Source organism: Bos mutus, chromosome 2 (assembly GCF_027580195.1).
Source record: "Bos mutus isolate GX-2022 chromosome 2, NWIPB_WYAK_1.1, whole genome shotgun sequence".
NCBI lineage: Eukaryota > Metazoa > Chordata > Mammalia > Artiodactyla > Bovidae > Bos > Bos mutus.
Window position 1 is genome coordinate 4,889,038 of NC_091618.1, and position 20,770 is coordinate 4,909,807.

The window sequence follows — 20,770 nt, forward strand, 5'->3', positions numbered from 1 at the left end:
GAGAGCCTCAGAAAAACCTCCAGCTCTAGAACTTAGACCCTTGAGGCTTTCGGTTCCAGCTCTGCTGTGTGGCCTCGGTCGAGCGGCAGACCATCTGAGCTTCAGAGTCCTCATCTGTGAGTGGGTCAACAACAGGCATGTGAGTCCGGTGGGGCCTGCGAGCGCCTGCCCTTGGTCCTGCTGACCTCAGGCAGCAAAGCCCTCTGTGGTCTGTCCTGGCTGACTTTGTCGTCTATCACCAACGGACCCCTGCCTTTTGCCCCCTGACCTCTATATGCCACATTGCTACCTCCTTGCCTTTGCATTTTCGGGTTCCCCTGTACGGAGTGCTCCCTCTCTCTATTCATTTTAACCCCACCATCCAGCCAGCCCGGCTCTCCTCCCCACTCCACGGAAGCTTCCCCTGTTTCTTCCTTCTTTAAGAGAAAAAGGAAGTGGCAGGCCGCCAGCTGGGTGGTTTGTCTGTGAGAGAGAGACAGACAGACGGATCTGGTCCTCAGGACACGCGGCACCCCTTGACTCTAGGAACTGGAACCTCCATCTCTTAACTAACTCCTCCCCCGGCTGGAGGTGCCCAGTAGCCAGGCAGGCTTTTCGGTTTCTGGAGTCTTGGAGCGAGAAAGCCCTCCCGGACCTCCCGGGTGGGCAGGTCTGTGGTGCACCCGGGGAGAATGACCGCTGGCTGAGTGGGCAGGGAAGGGTCTGTCCGTTCTCGGCGCTAGCTTCTCGCCGGCCCACTCGTCTCCGAGTCCGTCCCCACACTGCCCAGTGGCCGTGGCTGCCGGGTGATACTCACTGCCTGCTTGCCACGTCTCGGGCTCTGTTTTAAGCCTTCCTGTGTATTAACTCATACAATCCTTACAACGATCCATGGCTTCTGTTGTCTCCCACTTTGCCAATGAGACGCCTGAGGCTCCAGGGGTGGGCTCACTGGCCCTGAGCGCCCCCTGCCCTGGCTTGAGAGGAGGGATCTGAACCTGGAGCCCTGGAACTGGCTCGCTTCCTGCTGCCGAGCCGCCTCCTCCGTCACTCAGCATTGACCTGCCACCCTTCCACCCACCTACCCACATTCCTGCCCAGCCGGCCAGCTGTGCGCTGGGCTCTGCCAGCTGCAGGGCGGCCGCCATCCACAGAGCAAGATCCCTGCTCGCTAGGAGCTCACACCATGGTGAGGAGCGACCACCCATGGGTCTTCAGGGTGCTCCAGGTCTTGAGCACCCGGCTTCTAGGGGAGGAGCTGTAACTCCCGCCAGGTCCTGGGCGGGGTGCTGGGCAGCCCAGCAGAGCTGAGGTCGAGGGGGAAAGGGTGATGGGAGGACTTCATCGGGTGGACAGCAGGGAACATTTGAGACCTGTTCCAGACCAGGGAACGCAATGTGCAGAGGGGCTGAAGCTGGAGGTGCCTGGGTTGAGGGAGCGGAGGTGGTGGTGGAGAGAAAGCTGGCATCTTATTACAGCTCTGAAGGTGCCACGGCTTGGCAGCAGGCAGGGCTGACACCAAGCCTCCCCAGGCACTCCCGCGCCTGTTTTCTGCCAAGATGGGGTGCTGTCAGCAGTGACTAGAGGTCTCACTCCATCCCAGCACCTGACCTGCCACCGTCCCAAGGAAGTCTGTCCTTGGGTCTGACCTGAAGCCCACTCTGACCACCACATATTCCTTCCAGAGCCCTTCACCCTGAGGCTGCTTTATGGCAGAAACCATAAATAACTTCCGTCCTGAATGAATAAACTCCCAGCCAGCAAGTCTTGCCAGGGACGCTGGGCTTGGCTGTGAGAGCGATTCCGTGTCCCCTCTCTCTGACCCTGCAGCTGAAATGTTCCTGGGCTCATCTTCAGTGGCTCCCTCTCCCCAGGCAGCCGCTGCAGCCCCGGCTGGTGGTGCCGGACCCCCTCCATCTCCCATCCCATTCCCCACACCGCTCCCCCCGGAAGCACTGGGAACATTTAGCCCTTCTCTTCAGTCACAGTTCCTTGAAATAGCCAAGAAGGCCCAGCTGACAGCCCAGAGGCACTGGCTCCGGGCTGGTTCTGACTGATCTCGGTGCATGTCTATGGGGAGTAGGAACTGGGAGACCCGGGGTAAGTCTTTTATCTTCTTTAGGCCTTAGTGTTCCCATCTGGGCAATGGGATCATCTCTAAGGCAATGTTTCTCAAACTAATCTGCTCGTGGGATGACTTCCCAGGCCCTGCCCTGGGAGATTCTGAGTAGGTTTGAGGTGGGGGTGGAGGCTAAGAATTAATTAGGTGGGGAGGTTGTCATGTCTCTTTAATTTTTTTTTTTAAATTTGAGTGCAGCCACCCCCAGGACACCTCTTCTTTCCCAATGTTTCCTTAACTCAAATATCGACAGACCTTCCTCACCTAACAATTCGGGCAAGGTGGGGGTTACTGGCCCCTGGATGAATTTTTACGTGTTTATACACTTTACCTCCCAGATCACTGTAAAGAATGCTTCCATCACGCCATAAAGTTCCCTAATGTACTTGCCAGGCTATGCACCTCCCTGGGTACCATTTGGAAACAGGACTTTTCCTGCAATCACCCAGAGTGATTTTTGTGGTCTGGGACATTTGGGAAGATCTGGTCAAAGAACGCTTCCCAGCCCAGACATTGTTGAACTGTGACCTCTAGACTGGGGGCTCCCAAGGACAAATAACTAATACCCCCACCAAGCACTGCTAGGGAGCACACGGTGACACTCCTGTGGTCTCATATCGATTTATTAGGCTGGTGCGTAGGGGAGCTACAAAGGGTATCTCGGGCTTGGGAGCTCAGTGGAGGTGGGGAGGGCTCCTGGGTGAGTTGCGGTGGGAAGTCTGGAACAGGGGTGACCCCTGGGTGGGGCCCACGTGGAGCCCTGTGAAGGCCTGGCTCTGTCCCCCCATCGGTGTACCCCTGGATCATCTTCACCACGCCCCCTGGGCCTTTCTTCCCTCAGCTGGAAAGGGGGACAATTGTATCCAGCTCTCAGTTAATAAGGATTAAAGTAAGATCAGGTAGGGGCTCCCCAGGTGGTGCAGGGGTAAAGAATCCTCCTGCCAGTGCAGGAGACGCAAGAGATGTGGGTTCGTTCCCTGGGCTGGGAGGCTAACCTGGACTAGGAAATGACAGCCTACTCCAGTATTGTTGGCTTCCCTGGCGGCTCAGATGGTGAAGAATCTGCCTGCCATGTGAGAGGCCCAGGTTCGATTCCTGGGCTGGGAAGATCCCCTGGAGAAGGGAATGGCAACCCACTCCAGTATTCTTGCCTGGAGAATCCCATGAGAGGGGAGCCTGGCAGGCCATAGTTCATGGGGTCACAAAGAGCCGGGCACGACTGAGTGCACACAGGCAAGATGAGGTACTTCACATTTCAGTGCCCAGCCTGCCTCTGGGGCCTCCTAAATGGGAGAGAGATGTTAGGAGGAGAAGGCAGCGGGTTCTCTGATGCAGGAACTGACCAGCATCACACAGCTGGGGAGTGATGGAGCTGGGACTTGAACCAGACTTGCTGGCCGTGTGACAGCTCAGAACGGCTTTCCTGATAAGCCCCATTTTCCCCCATCTACCCTGCCTATATCATTAGGGTGTGGTGAGGGTCTGAAGCAAAGTGAGAAAGAAAAAGATGTAAGGGAGTAGCGCTATGGGTTTCCTGTTTTCATAGTGAGCTCGGTGGGCTTTCTGTCGCCAGGAGAAGGGCCCCTCCCTTGGCACCAAGAGGGTAAAAGCATCTCCTCCCACCAACTTTGGGTACTTTGTTCCATGGGATCTGAGGTGTCCCAGGAGGCTGGATGTATAATCGGAAAAGGCCTGGTCTCTTAGGCACCCAGGCCCCGTGGGTGTCCAGTGGCTTCACCTCTCTGAACCTCAGCTTCTGAATCTATAAGCCGGGAACTATAATCACCATCCTGACTTGAGAGGTTGTCGGAAGCCAAAGAAAAATGAAGGGCTTCCCTTGTAGCTTAGTTGGTAAAGAATCTGCCTACAATGCAGGAGACCCGGGTTTGATTCCTGGGTTGAGAAGATCCCCTGGAGAAGGAAATGGCAACCCACTCCTATTCTTGCCTGGAGAATCCCACGAACTGTAGCCTGCCAGCCTTCTCTGTCCATGGGATCGCACGGGTCGGACCCGACTTAGCAACCAAACCACCACCACCAAAGAAAAATGAAAAGGGGGTTGGGGACACTTGGGAAGCAGGAAAGGCCCCTCTAGGCAGGTGGCGGTTCAGCGCCCTCCAGCCTGTGTGTGCTGCCTCTCTGGTGATGGCTGGGTTTGCACACCTGGCTGAGGCTTGACCAAAGCCTCCTTGCCGCCTTGCAGGGCTGGTACAATCCCAGACCTGAAGCAGTGCTGGGGTTGGGGTTACAGCTGTGATGGCCGGGTTCAAATTCCAAGTCCATCATCGCACCTCTGAGCATCTGTTTTTCCTTCATCTGGAAGTGCTCAGTAAGGACAGTTGCTCTTATTCTGGACATGGGTTCACCTCTCTGGCTGATTCAGTGCAGACACAGGTTCCTGGGCGTGGAAATGGGTTGCAGCGGCAGCTAGTGCTGGGAAAAAACGATTATGCAATTTGTCCCTCCCCCATGGCCTTTTCCCCTTTGGCATCAGTGGGTTTGCTTTCTGGGTCTATGAGTCTGTTTCTGTTTTGTGGGCGGGTTCGTTTGTACTGTTGTTTTGAATTCCCCACGTAGGCAGTGTTGAATGGTGTTTGTCTTTATCTGACTTGCTTTACTTGGTATGATGGTCTCTGGGACAATCTGTGTTGCTCTGAATGGCATGGTTTCATTTTTTTTATGGCTGAGTAATATTCCTGTGTGTGTGCCACGTTTTCTTTATCCATTCTTCTGTTGACGGACATTTGGGTTGCCACCATGTCTTGGCTATACAATTTTTTTACGTTTTTAGGAATTCTCTTTTGGCAAAGCAGAATCATCCAATACATTAGTGTTTAAAAAAAAGAAAAAAGATCATGACCCCAGGTAGGGACTCCTTTCCTTCTGTGCTTTTATTCCACAAGGTGCCCAGCACAATGACCGACACATAGTAGGTGCTTTTCCTATCCTGGCTGGTCAAGAATCTCCAGGAAAACAGGCAGTGTCTGTCCTGTTCCCCACTGAGTCCTTAGCACCTTGAATAGAGCCCGGTACCCAGCAGGTGCTCAATAATGTTTGGGCATGAAGGAGGAATGGGCAGGCCTCAAGTGGGGGTGGACTAGCCGGGGGGACGAGAGCCTCGGGGATTGTCCCTCCTCCCGTTTCGCCCCTCCTGGGCTAATCCCCAAAGATTAAGCCCAAGGAGCAAAGCCAGGTCAGGGCCACTGACCCAGGGCTTTGGAGCAGGCGTCCAGGGCTCATGTGACTGAGTGTTCCGGGTTGTGGTGGCTGCTCCGTGGGGCCCTCTTGGCTCAAGATGGCCCTGCTGTCCCCCACCCTGGACCTGGTCCTCACAGCAGTCCTCAGCCTCCTCTTCCTGGTGCTGACCTTGGCCTTGGTCTGCTTCTTGACCCGTCTGGCCCGGCCCCTCAGGTAGGGCTCGCCCCAGCCTGACTCCCGCCCTGCCAGAGATCCTGCCCTGGATTCGTGTGGCTTCTGTTTGCTCTTGTGGGAGGGGGAAGGGTGGGCACTGGTCGCTCTCCCTCTCCGTGGTGGGGAAACCGAGGCCCCAGGAGGTTGAGCCAGCTGGAGATTGAATCGCGCTTGGCCACGGACTAGCTGAGAGCCTTTGCTCAGGTTCCTGAACTGTAAAACGGGATCTAACGGCACTTGTTAAGTGGGATCACAGATATACACTGTTGTTAGCGCAGGGCTGGATCCGAGTGCCCAAGAAGTGGCAGTGATTTGTGTCAGTCCTGTTACTCTGCCGTGTGTCCTGGACCTTCTGAGGCCCAATCCAGGGCTGGCTTTCTGCCCAGCTTCAAAGGGCTCCAGGGCCCTCTGTCCCAGGATGCTGAGTCAGTCCTCAGGGCCAAAGCCCAGCCTCCGCTTCCTCCCCTAACCTACCAAGTAGCTGCTCCTCCCGCAGCCAGGGCTTCTGCTGTGCATAATCAGGGCACGTAGCTGGGAGCCTGGCAGAGACGGTCAGGCTGGGAGGTGGGGGGCGGGGGTGGTGGTGAGGAGGGCAGACACACACCCTGAGGCTCCATTCTGAACTGGTAGAGCGCTGGCAGAGGGTGGTGGGCAGCCGGGGTCCCTGAAGCCCCAGACGGAGCCCCACGCAGCCCATCGCCCAGGGCCACCCACCCGGAAGCGGACTTGGAGCCTCTGAGTCCGGGTGGGGGCCGAGAGGAGGAGCCAACCAGGGCGACTGGCCCTGGAGTTTCCTAGGAGACCCTGGTTTCCTAGATTCTTGCCTCCTCTCCTTCCCAGGCTGAGGCAATGGGAAAAGGCACCGGTTTGTCTTCAAAACAGACCTTTCTCAAAGCCACAGCCCTGGGGTCAAAATTCAGAGCATTCCATCCTGAATCGGGGAACTTTTCATTGTTAGCGTTTACAGAGCCGATTCTGTGTGCTCCGGGTTGGGAGTCAGCGATGGGGAAGAGGTGGGTCTTCACTCTCTCGGAGCATCAGGCTAGCAGAGGAAAAGGACAAGAATCCCAGGCAGGGCCGGCTGAGCCTTGGAGAGCTCCTGGGGCCACCTTCACTTTCTCTTTTCCTTACTGATGTGTCTGCTTTGGATCTGTGGTGCAGACAGCTGAGTAAGTCCTATTCCTCAACGTATGGGCTTCTATCGTGAGCTCAGTTTTTGTTTTATTTGTTCATTTTCCCCTTCATCCCTGCTCCCCAGTCCCAGTCCCAGCTGTTCTCCAAATGTCTTCATGCCAGCATGCTTTAAACTTTAGAGCTGGACGTGACTTATCGACTAAACAGCAACAACCATCATTAGAGTCACGATCTATGCTCCCAGGTCGGCTCCCCTCGCTCAGCCTCACCTTCATGGGAGGCATCCCTGTTGATGTGTATTCTTCTCAATTATCCTCATTGTTGTGTAAATTTCCTTCTCGTGAACCCATACAATGCATTTATCCATCTCACCAAGGATGGACAGAGGGTTGAATCAAGAATCAACATCCCTTTTCCAGGAGTAGAGTGGTTTCTTTTTTTTTTTTAATTTTAATTCAAATTTATTTACCCTTTGATTTAAATGTTAATTTCATCCCTCCATACACACAAAAACCCTCACAGAAACATCCAGAATAACGTTTGAACAAATATCTAGTTTTGATCCCATGACACAGCCAAGTTAACACATAGAATGAACTATGACATATGTCTTAAGTAATTTCCATGGGACTGATATTTGAAAACAAAAGCAAAAAATATGGAACGCTTCATGAATTTGCATGTCATTCTTGCGCAAGGGGCCGTGCTAATCTTCTCTGTATCATTCCAATTTTAGTATATGTGCTGCCGAAGCGAGCACTAGAGTGGTTTCTTATCTCACACGCCGCTGTCGTGGTAGAATGTTGTACCATTTCCCATAACAAATGAAATAATCATTTTTATCTTGGTTTTGGTGAAAATACTAACATTAATTTCCAGTGAAACTCTTGCCGTTCAAAATTCCTCATCTTCCAGTAACATTTATACACAACAGGGTTAGTACATTTCTCAACAGAGTTAGCACACTGCTCAGAAATAGTCATTCACAATCCTACTACCCATAGAAAACCACAGCGAACATTCCTGTGTGTCTCCTTTCAGTCTTTTTAAAAAATAACATTTGAAAAAAATTATAAAGGTAACATCTCAACACAGAAGGAAAATTTGGGAAAACAACAATGAAAAAAAACAATCAGTCATCTAACATGTCACGACCCGGAAATGATCACGCTTGTAAGACAATCTTGTCCTGTATGTAGCTTGTATAGTTTTTATATCTCTTGCCATAAATGACAAGCTGCAGAAGAGATCGTAGCAAATATCGTTGTCCTGTAAGAGCAAATGTAGGTGTCCCTATGAGAAAAGGTGGACTCTTTGTTTTGTCTCTGATGTACTGGGACACAGATAATTCAAGGCTGAAGACAGATGTTCCAGAACAGAGCTTCTCACAGTAGGGTCTGTGAGCCAGCAGCCGCACCAGCATCTGGGAGCTTGTTAGAAATGCAGTCGGGGTCTCTGGGCCAGGGCTGGGGGAACTGGAATCTGTTTCCACAAGCCCTCTGGAAAATTCTGATGCATCCTGCAGTTTGAGAAGCACTTCACAGAGAAGCTAAACTCTGATGGGTTCTGGGCTTCAGCTGGGTTCAAAGTGGGCCTTCACTTGAGGAACGAGAAGGAACCCGCTGGCAGCACAGAACTCACTTATGCCTCTACAGCTCTTTGTGTGGTTAAGCTTCCTGATGGAGGGACCACTTCGATTTGGCATCCTAATGCCTAGCCTCCTGTAATAAGTGGGAAATGAATGAATCAACAAACAAATAAGTGAATGAACAAATGACCTCTGGAGCTGTGACTTTCATGTCTTTTTTTTTTTTTTTTAATTATAGGATTGGAACGTCAATTAACTTCTGACCACTGGCAGCCCACCTTTCCCACGCACATCCATCGCACCTCTGGGCTCCAGAGAGAAAGCAGGTCTTGGAGGGCGCCATGATTTCACCATTCTTACTGCTGGCTATCGGTACCTGTCTTGCCAGCTCCTTAGTGCCAGGTAGGATTGGGGGCAAGGGTGGAGGGAGGGGGAGAGCTGGTACAGCTGGGATAGGATGAGGGCAGTGTCCGTGGTCAGGGTCGTAGAGTCACCCACAGTATTTAAGAGCTGGAAACAAATGTTCAGAGCAGGACATCCCAGCTACTACATGTGCTTGTGTTGGAAAAGTCAGTCTTTTTCCTTTTATATTATTCTTTAATTGCAGTTTCTAGTCTCGCTTAGCTCTAGGAATCTGAAATAGAACTTACCCTATAAACTCTTCTATAAACTCCTGATAGAACATTTCTTTATATTTTGTAATTCTTGCTTTAAAACTCACCTTCAAGGAGTTGTATTTATTTTTTTGTTTTTGTAGTTTATGTTTCCTATTGGAAACTCACATGAAAGTGTTTCTATAGTGTGGTATTCTGTTTGATTCTTCGATCAATTCTGTAAAAGTGTTTATGTTAATTTCTCAGTTTGGGGCTCTTGCACTTTAAATTCAGGCTCAGATATGGAGTGTTTTATAATTTTATTTATTTTTGACTGCTGGGTCTTCGTTGCTTTGCATGGGAATTCTCTAGTTATAGAGTGTGGGCTCGGAGTCGTGACACACGGGCTTAGTTGCCTCACAGCATGTGGAGTCTTCCCGGACCAGGGATCGAACCCGTGTCCTCTGCACTGGCAGACGGATTCTTATCCACTGTGGCACCAGGAGAGTCCTTCAGATTTGGAATTGAGTTCACATTTCATCGCTGGCTTTCTCTCTCCAACCCTTCCATATCTCCCAGGCAAAACACGTACCTGAAAGCAGTCTCAGCTGTTTTATATCTGCTCGGGGCCTCCAAGGGCCCCTCAATATCAGCTCCTGTGTACCTGCATGGTTTTGAATTCCATCTTAATTTCTGCCTCCTGGGAATTACCCTTCTGCCTCCTTTTTCTGCCTTCTGCCTTTTCTGCTTTTTCCCCCTTCTGCCTTCCTTTTGCAAGCTGTACACTGTTCTCAATTGTTTTTTCCTGCAGCATTTCAGTGTCTGTGGTAGAAGGGGAGTCTTCCTTAGCTCACTCCATCATGTGACTGGGAGTCCCCCAGCTTGCCTTCCCTGAGCCTTGATTTCTCCATCTGCTCGGTGGAGATACTGATCTCTCCTCCTTAGGGCTGCTGTGGGAATTATAGGGGCAGTCACAGTGTCAGGCAGGGAGCAGGGGCTCATGGGCAGAATATATTTCAACGGATGAGGAAGTTGGGGTGCAGAGAAGGGACTGGGCCTCCCAGTCACACAGCACGTCCGCAGCAGACCTGGAGACTGAACCTGAGCTGCCAGGCTCCCAGGCCATTGCTCCTGCTGTGATCGCATGATGCCTTTCAGTGTGACTCCTGGGGGCCCAAGGTCACTCTGGGACTGAGTTCTTGCTTTCTCAGCACTCACAGCCCTCTTGAAAGATGAGTGATGAAAGATGAGCAGGTGGATGAAACGTGAGAAAATGAAAAAGTGACAAAATGAAAAATCTTCAAATATTCAGCTCTTTAATTTTTCTTCTCTGCTTCATTTTAGCCATTCTGATGGGTGTGTAGTAGTGTTACATCGTGGCCTTTTCCTTTTTTAAAAAAATTAGGGGACTTCCCTGGCGGGCCGGTGGTTAAAACTTTACCTTCCAATGCAAGGAGCGTGAGTTTGACTCCTGGTCAGGGAGCAAGCTAAGCTTAGTTTAGCTAAGCTTGGCCAGCTTAGATGGCCAAAAAGGCCAAGGCTGTAAAACAAGTGATACATTGTAACAAATTCAATAAGGACTTTAAAAATGGTCCACATCAAAAAAAATCTTTAAAAAAGTAATTAGGTGTAACTTACAGCAAAGTGCACACATCTTAAATATACAGCTTGATGAGTTTTGACATATTTTGGTACCCATGTAGCCATCACCCAGATCAAGAAAGGACATTTCCAGTCATGGGACGCCAAGGGCTTTCCTGTGCCACCCCCCGCCCCACCCCAAGCAGGGAAGAGGAAGTGACTAGGTTTCCTCTTGCTACCTTAGACGAGTTTTACCTGTTTGGGGGCTTCGTATAAACGGACTCCTACAGTACGTACTGATAAGTACTCTTCATGTAGCATTCGTTACAGCACAGGGATTTCCGAGTGTCCTTTAATGGTCTCCGAAAACAATAGCCTTCTGATGCTCAGTTGTCCAAAGCCACCGCTTAAACCAGTCCTCAGACCGTGGAGTCAGTTTGACATCCACCAAACCCTTCTTGGACCCTGGCATAGTGCTGGTAAGAAAGACAAGGGCTGTGCCTTCACCAGACTCCCAGTGCCCCGGGGAGCAGGCAGAGCAGGGAACTGGCAAACAGGTACAGGGCTCACCTGGAGAAGAAGCAACGGCAACAGGGAGGCTGAGGCAGCCTGGCTCCAGGGTGTGCACCTGGTGCCAGGCGGAGGGCAGGAGGGGCAGAGGCTCATCACCACCCAGATGGCACCCAAATGGCCAATGAAGCTCCTTGACCAAAGCCTCGGCACTGTGGTCATATGTGGGAGGAAGGCAGGAGGGAGATTGAAACCCGCCCACGGCTAGTAGATCCCTGATGAAAACCATTAGCCCGCGGAGTTGGGAGTTAGTAGATGCAGACTCTTACATGTAAAATGGATAAACAGCAAGGTCCTACTGTATGGCACAAGGAACTATATTCAATATCCTGGAATAAACCGTGATGGAGAAGAATATGGAAAAAAAAAAGATATGTCAATAACTGCGGTTCGTTCCAGTAGTCATGTATGGATGTAAGAGTTGGAGTATAAAGAAAGCTGAGCACTGAAGAACTGATACTTTTGAACTGTGGTGTTGAAGAAGACTCTTGAGAGTCCCTTGGACTGCAAGGACATCCAACCAGTCCATCCTAAAGGAAATCAGTCCTGAATATTCATTGGAAGGACTGATGCTGAAGCTGAAGCTCCAATAGTTTGGGCACCTGATGTGAAGAGCTGACTCATTTGAAAAGACCCTGATGCTGGGAAAGATTGAAGGCTGGAGGAGAAGGGGACGACAGAGGATGAGATGGCTGGATGGCATCACCGACTCGATGGACATGGGTTTGGGTGGACTCCGGGAGCTGGTGATGGACAGGGGGGCCTGGCGTGCTGCGGTCCATGGCATCGCAAAGAGTCGGACATGACTGAGTGCCTGAACTGAATGAAATTGAGAAAAAACAACAACTTCTATTTGAAAATCCAAGTTTAAGAAAAACAAAACCACTGGCCAAGGGCACTAGCCCAGGCTTTACGTCTTTCGGTCCTAGAACTGCCTGTGAGTAGCTCCGTCTTCTTGTTTTCCTAGAACAGAAATTCAAGTGGCAGGAACTTGCATAAAGGCACTCAGCTGGATGGAAGGACCACGGTCTCTGGGCTCCAGCAGGAGCCTCCAGCCAGGAGGTCTGAACTTAGGGAGCTTCGGAAGAGAGGGGTGGTGCTGGGGGCTCCGGTGTGAAGGTGGTGGGCTAAGGGATCAGGGTGAGGAAGGGACCGCTGCGTGGGAGTGGGGCATGGACGGCTCCCAGGCTTGAGGTGAGAATGGCTTCCTTCCTGCCCTCATTGCCTGCCCCATGCAAAAGCACCGCCACGCAGTGTGGGTTTCTGGCTCCTCTGTGGCTCAAATCTCAGGATGTTCAGTTTCCCCATTCCATAATGTGGAGGAAGTAATGGTAGCCATTCCATCAGGCTGCTGGGGAGGGGGAGGCACTTGGCACGAGCCTGGGCGCCGTGCGTAAGAAGGGAGCGCTGTGAGGGGGTCCCTGGTGGTGCAGTGGTTGAGAACCCTGCCAGCGCGGGGGGGGGGGTCATGGGTTCAGTCCTGGGGGTCGTGGGTTCAGGCCCGTGCAGGAGGATTGCACATGCGGGTGTCTTCCAACGAGAAGCGCTCTGCAACTAGAGAAAGCCCACGTGCAGCATCAAAGACCCAGCACAGCCATAAAAAAAGGAAAGCTGTGCTCTTCACCCGCACTACGAGCCTGGGCCTGAGCTGGGCCAAGAGCTGAGGCCTGTGTCTTCAGCTGTGAATGTGTAACATGACCTTGGACACGACCCTCCCACCTCTCATGGCCTCTGCCTTCCTTCCGGGCAATGGAGGCCACTGAAAGAGAGAATCCCCGAGGAGCGCCCTTCTCGAGGCTTCTGTGCCTGGATAGGCAGGCTTGGTGAGGCCCGAGCACAGAGGAGAAACCAACAGGAGGTGGGAGGGCCCTGATGCCCTGGGGGGGTCTCTGGGGCCTCTGCTTGGAAGGAAAGGGGAGTTCGGGTCTGGTGTGGAATTGTTGGGAGTGAGGTGTTGATCTTCTCCTGTAGGTCCGTGTGTTGCCTTATCTAATCCTGTCCTCATGAGACCCTGAGGGTGCAAACACCCGCATCTGACAGGGAGGAGACTGAGGACCAGGGAGCTCGGCTTCGCACAGCAACTGTTCTGCGAGGGCTCTCAGGCACTAGAGTGCTCTTTCTGCTGGAAAATTGATGACTCAACCCATGGACATGGTCGGGGGGTTGGGTGGGGAGAGACAGAGAGAGAAAAGAAGGCATTCCTGGTTTTCCAAGGAATTAGGGACACAGAGCATCTTCTTGGCCAATTTACACTAACAAGAGTGAGGCTGTACCTGGCTCCTTTAAGTTTGTTACGGTAAACAGAAAGGCAAGCCTTGCTTTCCAGCCCTGCTAAATAGCTGTTGCTGAGTCAGGTTCCTGCCAAGCCTACTTTAATGAATAAGCCAAGTAGAGTTTATAATTGATAGCTGGGATACATCTGGGAGTTCCTGCCATTGGAAGTAGCTTGTTCTCTTGAATAGGTTAAACATTACCCTCCTGATTGTGCTCGCACTGTTCATTTGCTGCCTGAGCACAATGCCTCTCCACTGGGTGGAAGGAAAGAGCGTGGGCTTTGGAGTGAAGCCCAGGTCTGCCAGTGTCTGTCAGAGCTGTGTGGCCTTGGGCGAGTCACTTGGCATCTCTGAGCCTTGGTTCCTTCGCTCTCGGGTGTGGGGAGAAGACCCAGAGTCCTCAGGCTTGTTTGGCCTGGCAGAGGCTGGCAGACCTCAGGATGGCTGTCTGGGATGGGGCAATGACTGCTTGCTCTGCTGACTGCAGGCAGGCACACCATCGCCATGAGAAGTTGGGGTCTGTAATGGCTGGGGGAGCTGCCCCGCTCCTGCTGAATAACTCTGCCTCTCTGTCTCTGCAGAGAAAGAGAAAGATCCCAAGTACTGGCGAGACCAAGCTCAGCAGACCCTGAAAAATGCCCTGAGGCTTCAGACTCTCAACACCAACGTGGCTAAGAATGTCATCATGTTCCTGGGAGACGGTGAGGCCTGGGGTGGGGGACCCGGGGTGGCAGGCAGAGGTGAGGGGGCTGTGTTGTAGAGGCTCGGGCTCTGGGGGCATGTTGCAGAGGATGGGGGTGGGGGTGTGGGGGTAGGGGCGGGGCGCAGGCTGTGGGCCCTGAAGGTCTAGGGAAGGAAGGAGGAAGGTCAGGTTCTGGTGCCCCCTGCCTGACCTGCCTCTGCCCCAGGCTGGGGGGCTGCGGGGCCCTGAGAGGCCTGATTGAAGAGGCTGGGAGCCCAAAAACCTGAGCTCCCCCACCCCCCAACCTCTACCACAGGCATGGGCGTCTCCACCGTGACAGCTGCCCGCATCCTCAAGGGTCAGCTCCACCACAACCCTGGGGAGGAGACCAAGCTGGAGATGGACAAGTTTCCCTACGTGGCCCTCTCCAAGGTGAGCTCCAGCCCTGAGCCTCCCACCTTCCAGGAGGAAGTGAAGGGAAGTCGCTCAGTCATGTCCGACTCTTTGCGACCCCGTGGACTGTAGCCCACCAGGCTCCTCCATCCATGGGATGCTCCAGGCAAGAGTAGTGGAGTGGGTTGCCATTTCCTTCTCCAGGGGTATCTTCCCGACCCAGGGATTGAACCGAGGTCTCCTGCATTGCAGGCAGACGCTTTATCCTCTGAGCCACCAGGGAGGAAAGGGCAGGGGCGTGGCTCCCGCTAGACCCCTCAAGCCCACTGACAAGGCAGTCAGCCCTCCTGGGGATTCCGTGGCCCCGCCGTGAAGAAAGGACAGCTGCTTCCTAAGACTTTGAGGATTTCAGCTCCCTGGTTTTAAGATCTGTTGACACACAACAAGCGTAGAGAGAAGGGCACACGTGTGCGGGGTGAATTTTCCGCCAACTTTCCACGTGTCCGTGTGACTAGCGTTGGGGCTGAGAAGCTGAATGTGGTGGCAGCTGGGGCTCCTGCCCCGCAGCCCCCTGCGGTTCTGCTCCCTGACTTTTGGTGCCATGGATTAGCTGTTCCTGCTTTTGCGCTTGATGAGAATGGAATTGCGCAGCGTGTACTCTTTGCACGGGGCTCTGTGACGCTCATTTCTCCCAAGGCGGCTCAGATGGAAGCTGTCAGCTCTGTCACGGGGGTTGTCATTGCTAGTGCTGGGGGTCCTCTAGATGCTGTGGGCAGATAGTTTCAGGGTCCCCACCGGTGGTCTGAATAAAAGGAAAGTGACGTCGCTCAGTCATGTCCAGCTCTTTGCAGCCCCATGGACTGTAGCCTACCAGGTTCCTCTGTCCACGGGCTTTTCCAGGCAAGAGTACTGGAGTGGGTTGCCATTTCCTTCTCCAGGAGATCTTCCTAACCCTGGGATTGAACCTGGGTCTCCCGCATTGTAGGCAGACGCTTTACCATCTGAGCCACCAGGGAAGTCTGAATAAGGGGGTCCGCATTTCCTCCTCCCAGATCCTGCCTCCCCCTCACTTTCCCTCCCCTTCCCCAGCTTCCCTCCCTCCTTCAAGAACCCTCTCCCTTCTCCACACTCACCTGCCTTTTCCACCCCTTGCTGGCTCCCGGAGCCCCAGACCCAGGGAGAGCTGACCCAGGTCTCACCCTCTGCCCAACGAGTCTCCATGTGCTAGAACACTGCGTTCCTGCCCCTTCCTGTTACCCTGGCTGCCAGGGCGTGGGGGTGGGCAGGAGGCAGGCAGCTAGGGGATCTGGTGGCTCTAGGTGTGGGAGGACCTCGGTGGGCAGCAGGGCTCAGCTATGATCGCAGGAGGCCTCTGTCTCCCTTGTGTCCAGGCCCCATGCTGTGAGTGGGGTTGGGGGCAGCAGGGTAGACCGAGGCCAGGCCATCTCCTGACCATCCTTTTCCACCTGCAGACGTACAACACCAATGCCCAGGTCCCTGATAGCGCAGGCACCGCCACTGCCTACTTGTGTGGGGTGAAGGCCAATGAGGGCACGGTGGGGGTGAGCGCAGCAACCCAGCGCTCCCAGTGCAACACCACTCAGGGCAACGAGGTCACCTCCATCCTGCGCTGGGCCAAGGATGCAGGTGAGTGGGGCGAGCCGTGCGGAACGGGGCCCGGCTCTGTGACCTGTCTGGGCCTCAGTCTTCCCAACTGTACAATGGGGAGAGAGCAGAAAAAGAGGCTCGCCAGGGCCCTTCCAGCTCCGATGTTCTGGGACTCTGCAAACTCTTCCGGGACTCTCTTGCATGACAGCAAAGTCTCGCGGTTTAGGGGATTGCTCAGTGTGGGTTTGCTCCCAACTCATTTCCCTGAGTCTATTTGTTTGTGCTTGAAAACGTAGCCCCTTGTAGGTTCAGCTTGAGGAAGGTGAGGGATCTAGCCCAGCTCTGGTCTCATGGGAGTCCAGTAGCTGTCTTTCCCCATTCCTTTCCTCCTTGGAACTGGGAGGCACCATGATGTCCCCCTGGCACCTCTGGAGTCACGGTGTGAGTCTGGCTGATGTAGGTGACAGAGCCACATTCCATCTTAGAGCTCTTCGGAGGGGTCCCTGAGTTCTTGCAGGGCAGCCGTGGGGCTTCCTGCAGGGGTGGGACTCGGGGGGTCCTCAGTGGAGAGGAGGGCTCCCGCCTAGGTGCTCACGCTTCAAGGGCCCTCGGGAGCAGGGAGGGTCAGAGAGGCAGAGGGTCTGAGCTGTCTGGCTATTTGGAAGCCACCCACCCTGCCGTCCCAGGTAGCTCAGCGCAGAACATGCAGGAGACCTGGGTTCAGTTCCTGGGTCGGGAAGATCCCCTGGAGGAGGACATGGCAACCCGCTCCAGCATTCTTCCCTGGAAATTCCCATGGACAGAGGGGCCTGGTGGGCTACAGTCCATGCGGCCAAAGAGTCGAGTGACTGAGCACACACGTAAGCCTGCCTTAGTACCGATGCAGAGCCTGGGCCCAGGCCGACAGCGGAACTGGCCCGTCTTTAGCTAAGAGAGAGAAAGAGAAGAGCTGGTTTGGACAGCCCTATGTCCAGATGAACCCGACCCCTCCTCCCCCACTCCTCAGGGAAATCCGTGGGCATCGTGACCACCACGCGCGTGAACCACGCCACCCCCAGCGCCTCCTACGCCCACTCCGCTGACCGGGACTGGTACTCGGACAACGAGATGCCCCCGGAGGCCCTGAGCCAGGGCTGCAAGGACATCGCCTACCAGCTCATGCACAACATTAAGGACATCGAGGCAAGTGCGGGGCAGGTATAGCTGGGGCAGGGCGTGTGAGGCGGGGCCCCTGGTGGGCCTGAGGCCTCAGGCCCAGACTGGCCCAGGATAAGTGGCTTGGCCTGGGTCTGCCCTCACCTGGGAGGGCTCCTGGCCCATTAGGGGATTTGCGGTTGGGGCAGGGAGGCACTGTGGGATTTCACCGCAGTGGGACTGAGGGATGAACCCTGAGGTGGCCGCCACCGCGCCCCGAGAGTCAGGCGCCCAGGGATTATTCTATCCATTGGGAATTGGTGCTGCCCTGGAGCATGGCGGTGACACGGTGCCATCTGAGGGGAGTACCCGCCCCATATGTTCCCACATGCACGGACAGGCGCGAGTCCCGTGCACTCAGGCAGCATGCCCAGAGAAAAGGTGATGTGCAAGCTGTGGTTGGTGCAGGCTCTTACTTTAAAACTTGGGGTCACGTCCTTGGCCTGCTGTTTGCTAGCTATGTGACCTTGGGTCAGTTACTTAACCTCTCTGAGCCTTCCCTTCTAAAGCCCTTTTGTGAAATGTACCTACCTTATAAGCCCATTGCAAGATCTAGATAAAATAATCCCTGTAAGAGTTTAGCGCCAGGCCTGATGCCTCGTGAGTGTTCAGAAGGTGATAGCATTTTCTCAGGAGCGGCCATGTGTCCCTGCCCTGAAACACGAGCTGTGACGCACGGAGCAGGCTTAGCACATGCCCCAGTATCATCCACCTGAAGCTCAGATGGGCCCCAGCCTCTGTTTCTTAAATGAGACCCTCTAGTTGGTTCCCTTTTCAAGGTCTTGTTACTTACCTTGCCGGGAGTTTGGGGGTTGGGGGGCGGGCTGGTGAGGGGGAGAGAGGACCTCAGCCCCTGAGCTTAGAATGGGGGTTCAGGGAGGCTCAGAGAGAGAGCCCCCAGGCCCCTCCCACTCCATCTGCTTCTACCCCCACCAGACTAACTCCCTGGCTCCCAGACCCCCCATGCCATCCCCCCAGTTTCTAAGTGCCACCTGCCCCTCTTCCAACCTCTCGTTTCTCTTCCGAGCTGTGGATTGAGCTGCCCTTCTCGGGACGTGCAGTCCTGGTGACCAGCTCCTAGCGAGCGAGTATCTCAGGCAAAGCGCCCTTCTGACTTTGCGGGTACCCGACGGGTCGCTTCCCTCCCCCGAGCCTCAGGGTCCCCACGTGTGTAGTAAGAGCAGAGCGCCCCCCTCCCCCCGTCCCCTCCCCTCCTCCCGGGGCTGCTGGAGGCCGAGGTGAGGTCATGGATGTGAGAACATTTGTTGTACAAGTGCAGGCTGCAATTACGGGACTGCTCTTGAGAGAGATTTGGCGGCAGCCGCCTGAGAAGGGGACAGGAGCTTAAAGGAAGGCTTTGCTGGCGGAGGAGGCGGGCGCGGGGGTTGCACCCCGGCCTGAGTGAGGGGTGCGGCCGCTGGGAAGCCCACCCCGCCCCCACCTCCTCCCTCAGCCCCCTGTCCTTCTCTGCCCCTCCATTGCCACCCCACCACAGAGCCCCCCAGGCTGCACATGAAACAGAAATGCTGGTGTCCGCCCTGAAAATAAATATCTTTTACTAAAAAAAAAAAAGAAAGAAAGAAAAAGAAAAATGAAAGACACAAACCCAAAGCCCAAAGCCAAACAGCAAGTCTGTTATTTGGGAGTTTAATGAGTGTGTGAAGTCCCTGCTGGGGCTGGAGATGACGAGGCTCCCGGCAAGAAGATTGGGGGCTTCATTTTCCATTCTGAAAATGCCAAGGGGTCAGGTTCTGTGGGAACAGTCTGGGGGGGCAGGGAGCCAGTGACCCGGGGTCCCCTTCTCCTTTCTCTCAGAAGCCTGCCCCGCCCTGCAGAGCACCCAGCTGGAGCTGGCCGTGAGAAGCTTGCCTTCACGGAGCCACCCTGAGCTCCACTACTTCTGGCCATGAGAATGCCTTGCGGGGGAAGCCAGCCCCCCGGGGTGGGGGCGGCCAGGACTGGACTGCCCGTCACTGCGTTTCCTCCTGGGACAGTCCTGTGCGTGGGCTGTCCATTCCGTTTAATAGATGGACATATGGAGCCAGACAGCTTAAGCACCCAGACCTTGGTCAAGATACAGCAGAGCCAGGATTCCAACTCCAGGCTGACTTCAAAGGCCTTTCTGGTTCCCGGGATCCAGGATGGCCCTGTATCCACCACCTGTACCACCAGCCTGGACTCCTGGCTCCCTGTCCACCCGGCAGAACCTGGGTTCTGAGGAGGGCGCCTGTGAGATGCCAGCCCCGGGGACGGCAGGTCTAAGGCCGGGCGTCACTGGACTCTGCGCTCCCGAGGTGTCAGCCAGGGGCAGCGGCCTGGGCTGACGCCCGCGGTAACAGGAGGACACCGGTGTGGTGGTCACCGCGGGCGGCGGCTGTTATGCCCTTGGCCCCCGTTTTAAAAATAGTCAGGACTTCAAACATGGACTCCCAAGGAAAACAAACAGCCCCGCGTCCGTCTGCCCGCATGGGTCAGCGCAGTGGGTAAAATTAGCCTGGCGGTGACTACACAGACGTGGGCGCTGGCCCGCTGTTTGCCAGGCTCCCAGCTGGGCTGCCCCAAGGCCTCCCTGGCAGAGGCCTCTTGCCTCCCGGGTGGGGGCAAAGAGGCAGCTCTCGGTCGGAGTCCCCATCCTCCGCTCCATGGACACAGCAGGAGCTGGAGGGGCCTTGGGTTCACATCCTGGCTCTGTCCCCTTGCTGGCTGTGTGGCCTTAGGGGAAAGAAATCATATTTCTGCACCCATTTATTTGGGAGAGGTCACGTGGGCAGCCTTGCAGCCTCGTATGACGCTGAACAAGATCAGGTATCTCGGGCCTTTAGGGCTTCTCAGGTGGCTCGGGGTAAAGAATCCGCCTGCTGATGCAGCAGACTCGGGTTCCATCCCCGGGTCAGGAAGATCCCCTGGAGAAGGAAATGGGCAACCCACTCCAGTATTCTTGCCTGGAGAGTCCTGTGGACAGAGGAGCCTGGCGGGCTACAGTCCATGGGGTCACACGTGTGGGACACGACTGAGCGACTGAGCAACAGCCGCAGTCTCAAGTCCTTAGTGCCCGACACGTATGCTGTAAGATGCTATCGCTCTCACGCCAGCCGAAGCTGGTACTGGGCTTCTGGAAAGCCAGGTAAGGGAGGTTAGCACCAGTATTGCGCTCCGAAGCCCAAACCACAATCCCGGTAGACTAGTGATTTCATTTCCGGCCCAGCCGGAGGAGCAGAGGCTCAGGGAGAGTGGCACACACGGAGCCAGGATTCACCACGCCGGAGAAACGTCCACTCCGCCCGTTCCCCGGGGAGCCCAGCTCTCCAGGCGGACCTCTGGGAACCTCCAGACGGCATGGCACCCCCGGGGTACTGATGGCTGTGTCCCCTTTAGGTGATCATGGGGGGCGGCCGGAAGTACATGTTCCCCAAGAACAGAACCGATGTGGAGTATGAGCTGGATGAGAAGGCCAGAGGCACGAGGCTGGACGGCCTGAACCTCATCGACATCTGGAAGAGCTTCAAACCGAAACACAAGGTAGCCTGTCCAGGGGCCTGGGTGGGGAGGTGCTGGGGGCGTCCTTCTCTGCATCTGTTCATTTCTGTAGAATGGGTTTGTAATTCTTAGCTCAGGCCCAAAGGACCTTACGGGTGTCTGAATGGC

At 54.6% G+C, this 20,770-nt stretch overlaps 1 protein-coding gene and 1 non-coding gene across 5 annotated transcripts in view; one reads left to right on the forward strand and one right to left on the reverse strand.

Moving 5' to 3' along the window:
* The window catches only part of ALPL (alkaline phosphatase, biomineralization associated), an 87,067-nt gene that overhangs the window by 57,636 nt on the left and 8,661 nt on the right, over positions 1-20,770 (forward strand). For 2 of the 4 annotated variants that reach the window (XM_070382681.1, XM_070382676.1), the window contains exons 2-7: positions 8,470-8,633; positions 13,830-13,949; positions 14,247-14,362; positions 15,796-15,970; positions 16,938-17,113; positions 20,501-20,644. In XM_070382681.1, coding sequence (XP_070238782.1) covers positions 8,573-8,633; positions 13,830-13,949; positions 14,247-14,362; positions 15,796-15,970; positions 16,938-17,113; positions 20,501-20,644 — 792 coding nt within the window. In that variant the 5' untranslated portion in view covers positions 8,470-8,572. Of the gene's footprint in view, positions 1-1,886; positions 2,080-5,362; positions 5,510-8,469; positions 8,634-13,829; positions 13,950-14,246; positions 14,363-15,795; positions 15,971-16,937; positions 17,114-20,500; positions 20,645-20,770 lie in introns of those variants that run through there. The other 2 variants (XM_070382696.1, XM_070382688.1) reach the window with 2 other exon arrangements.
* LOC138985092 (U6 spliceosomal RNA) lies at positions 7,296-7,403 on the reverse strand. The gene has a single exon (XR_011462362.1). It is a non-coding gene; the product is annotated as a U6 spliceosomal RNA (small nuclear RNA).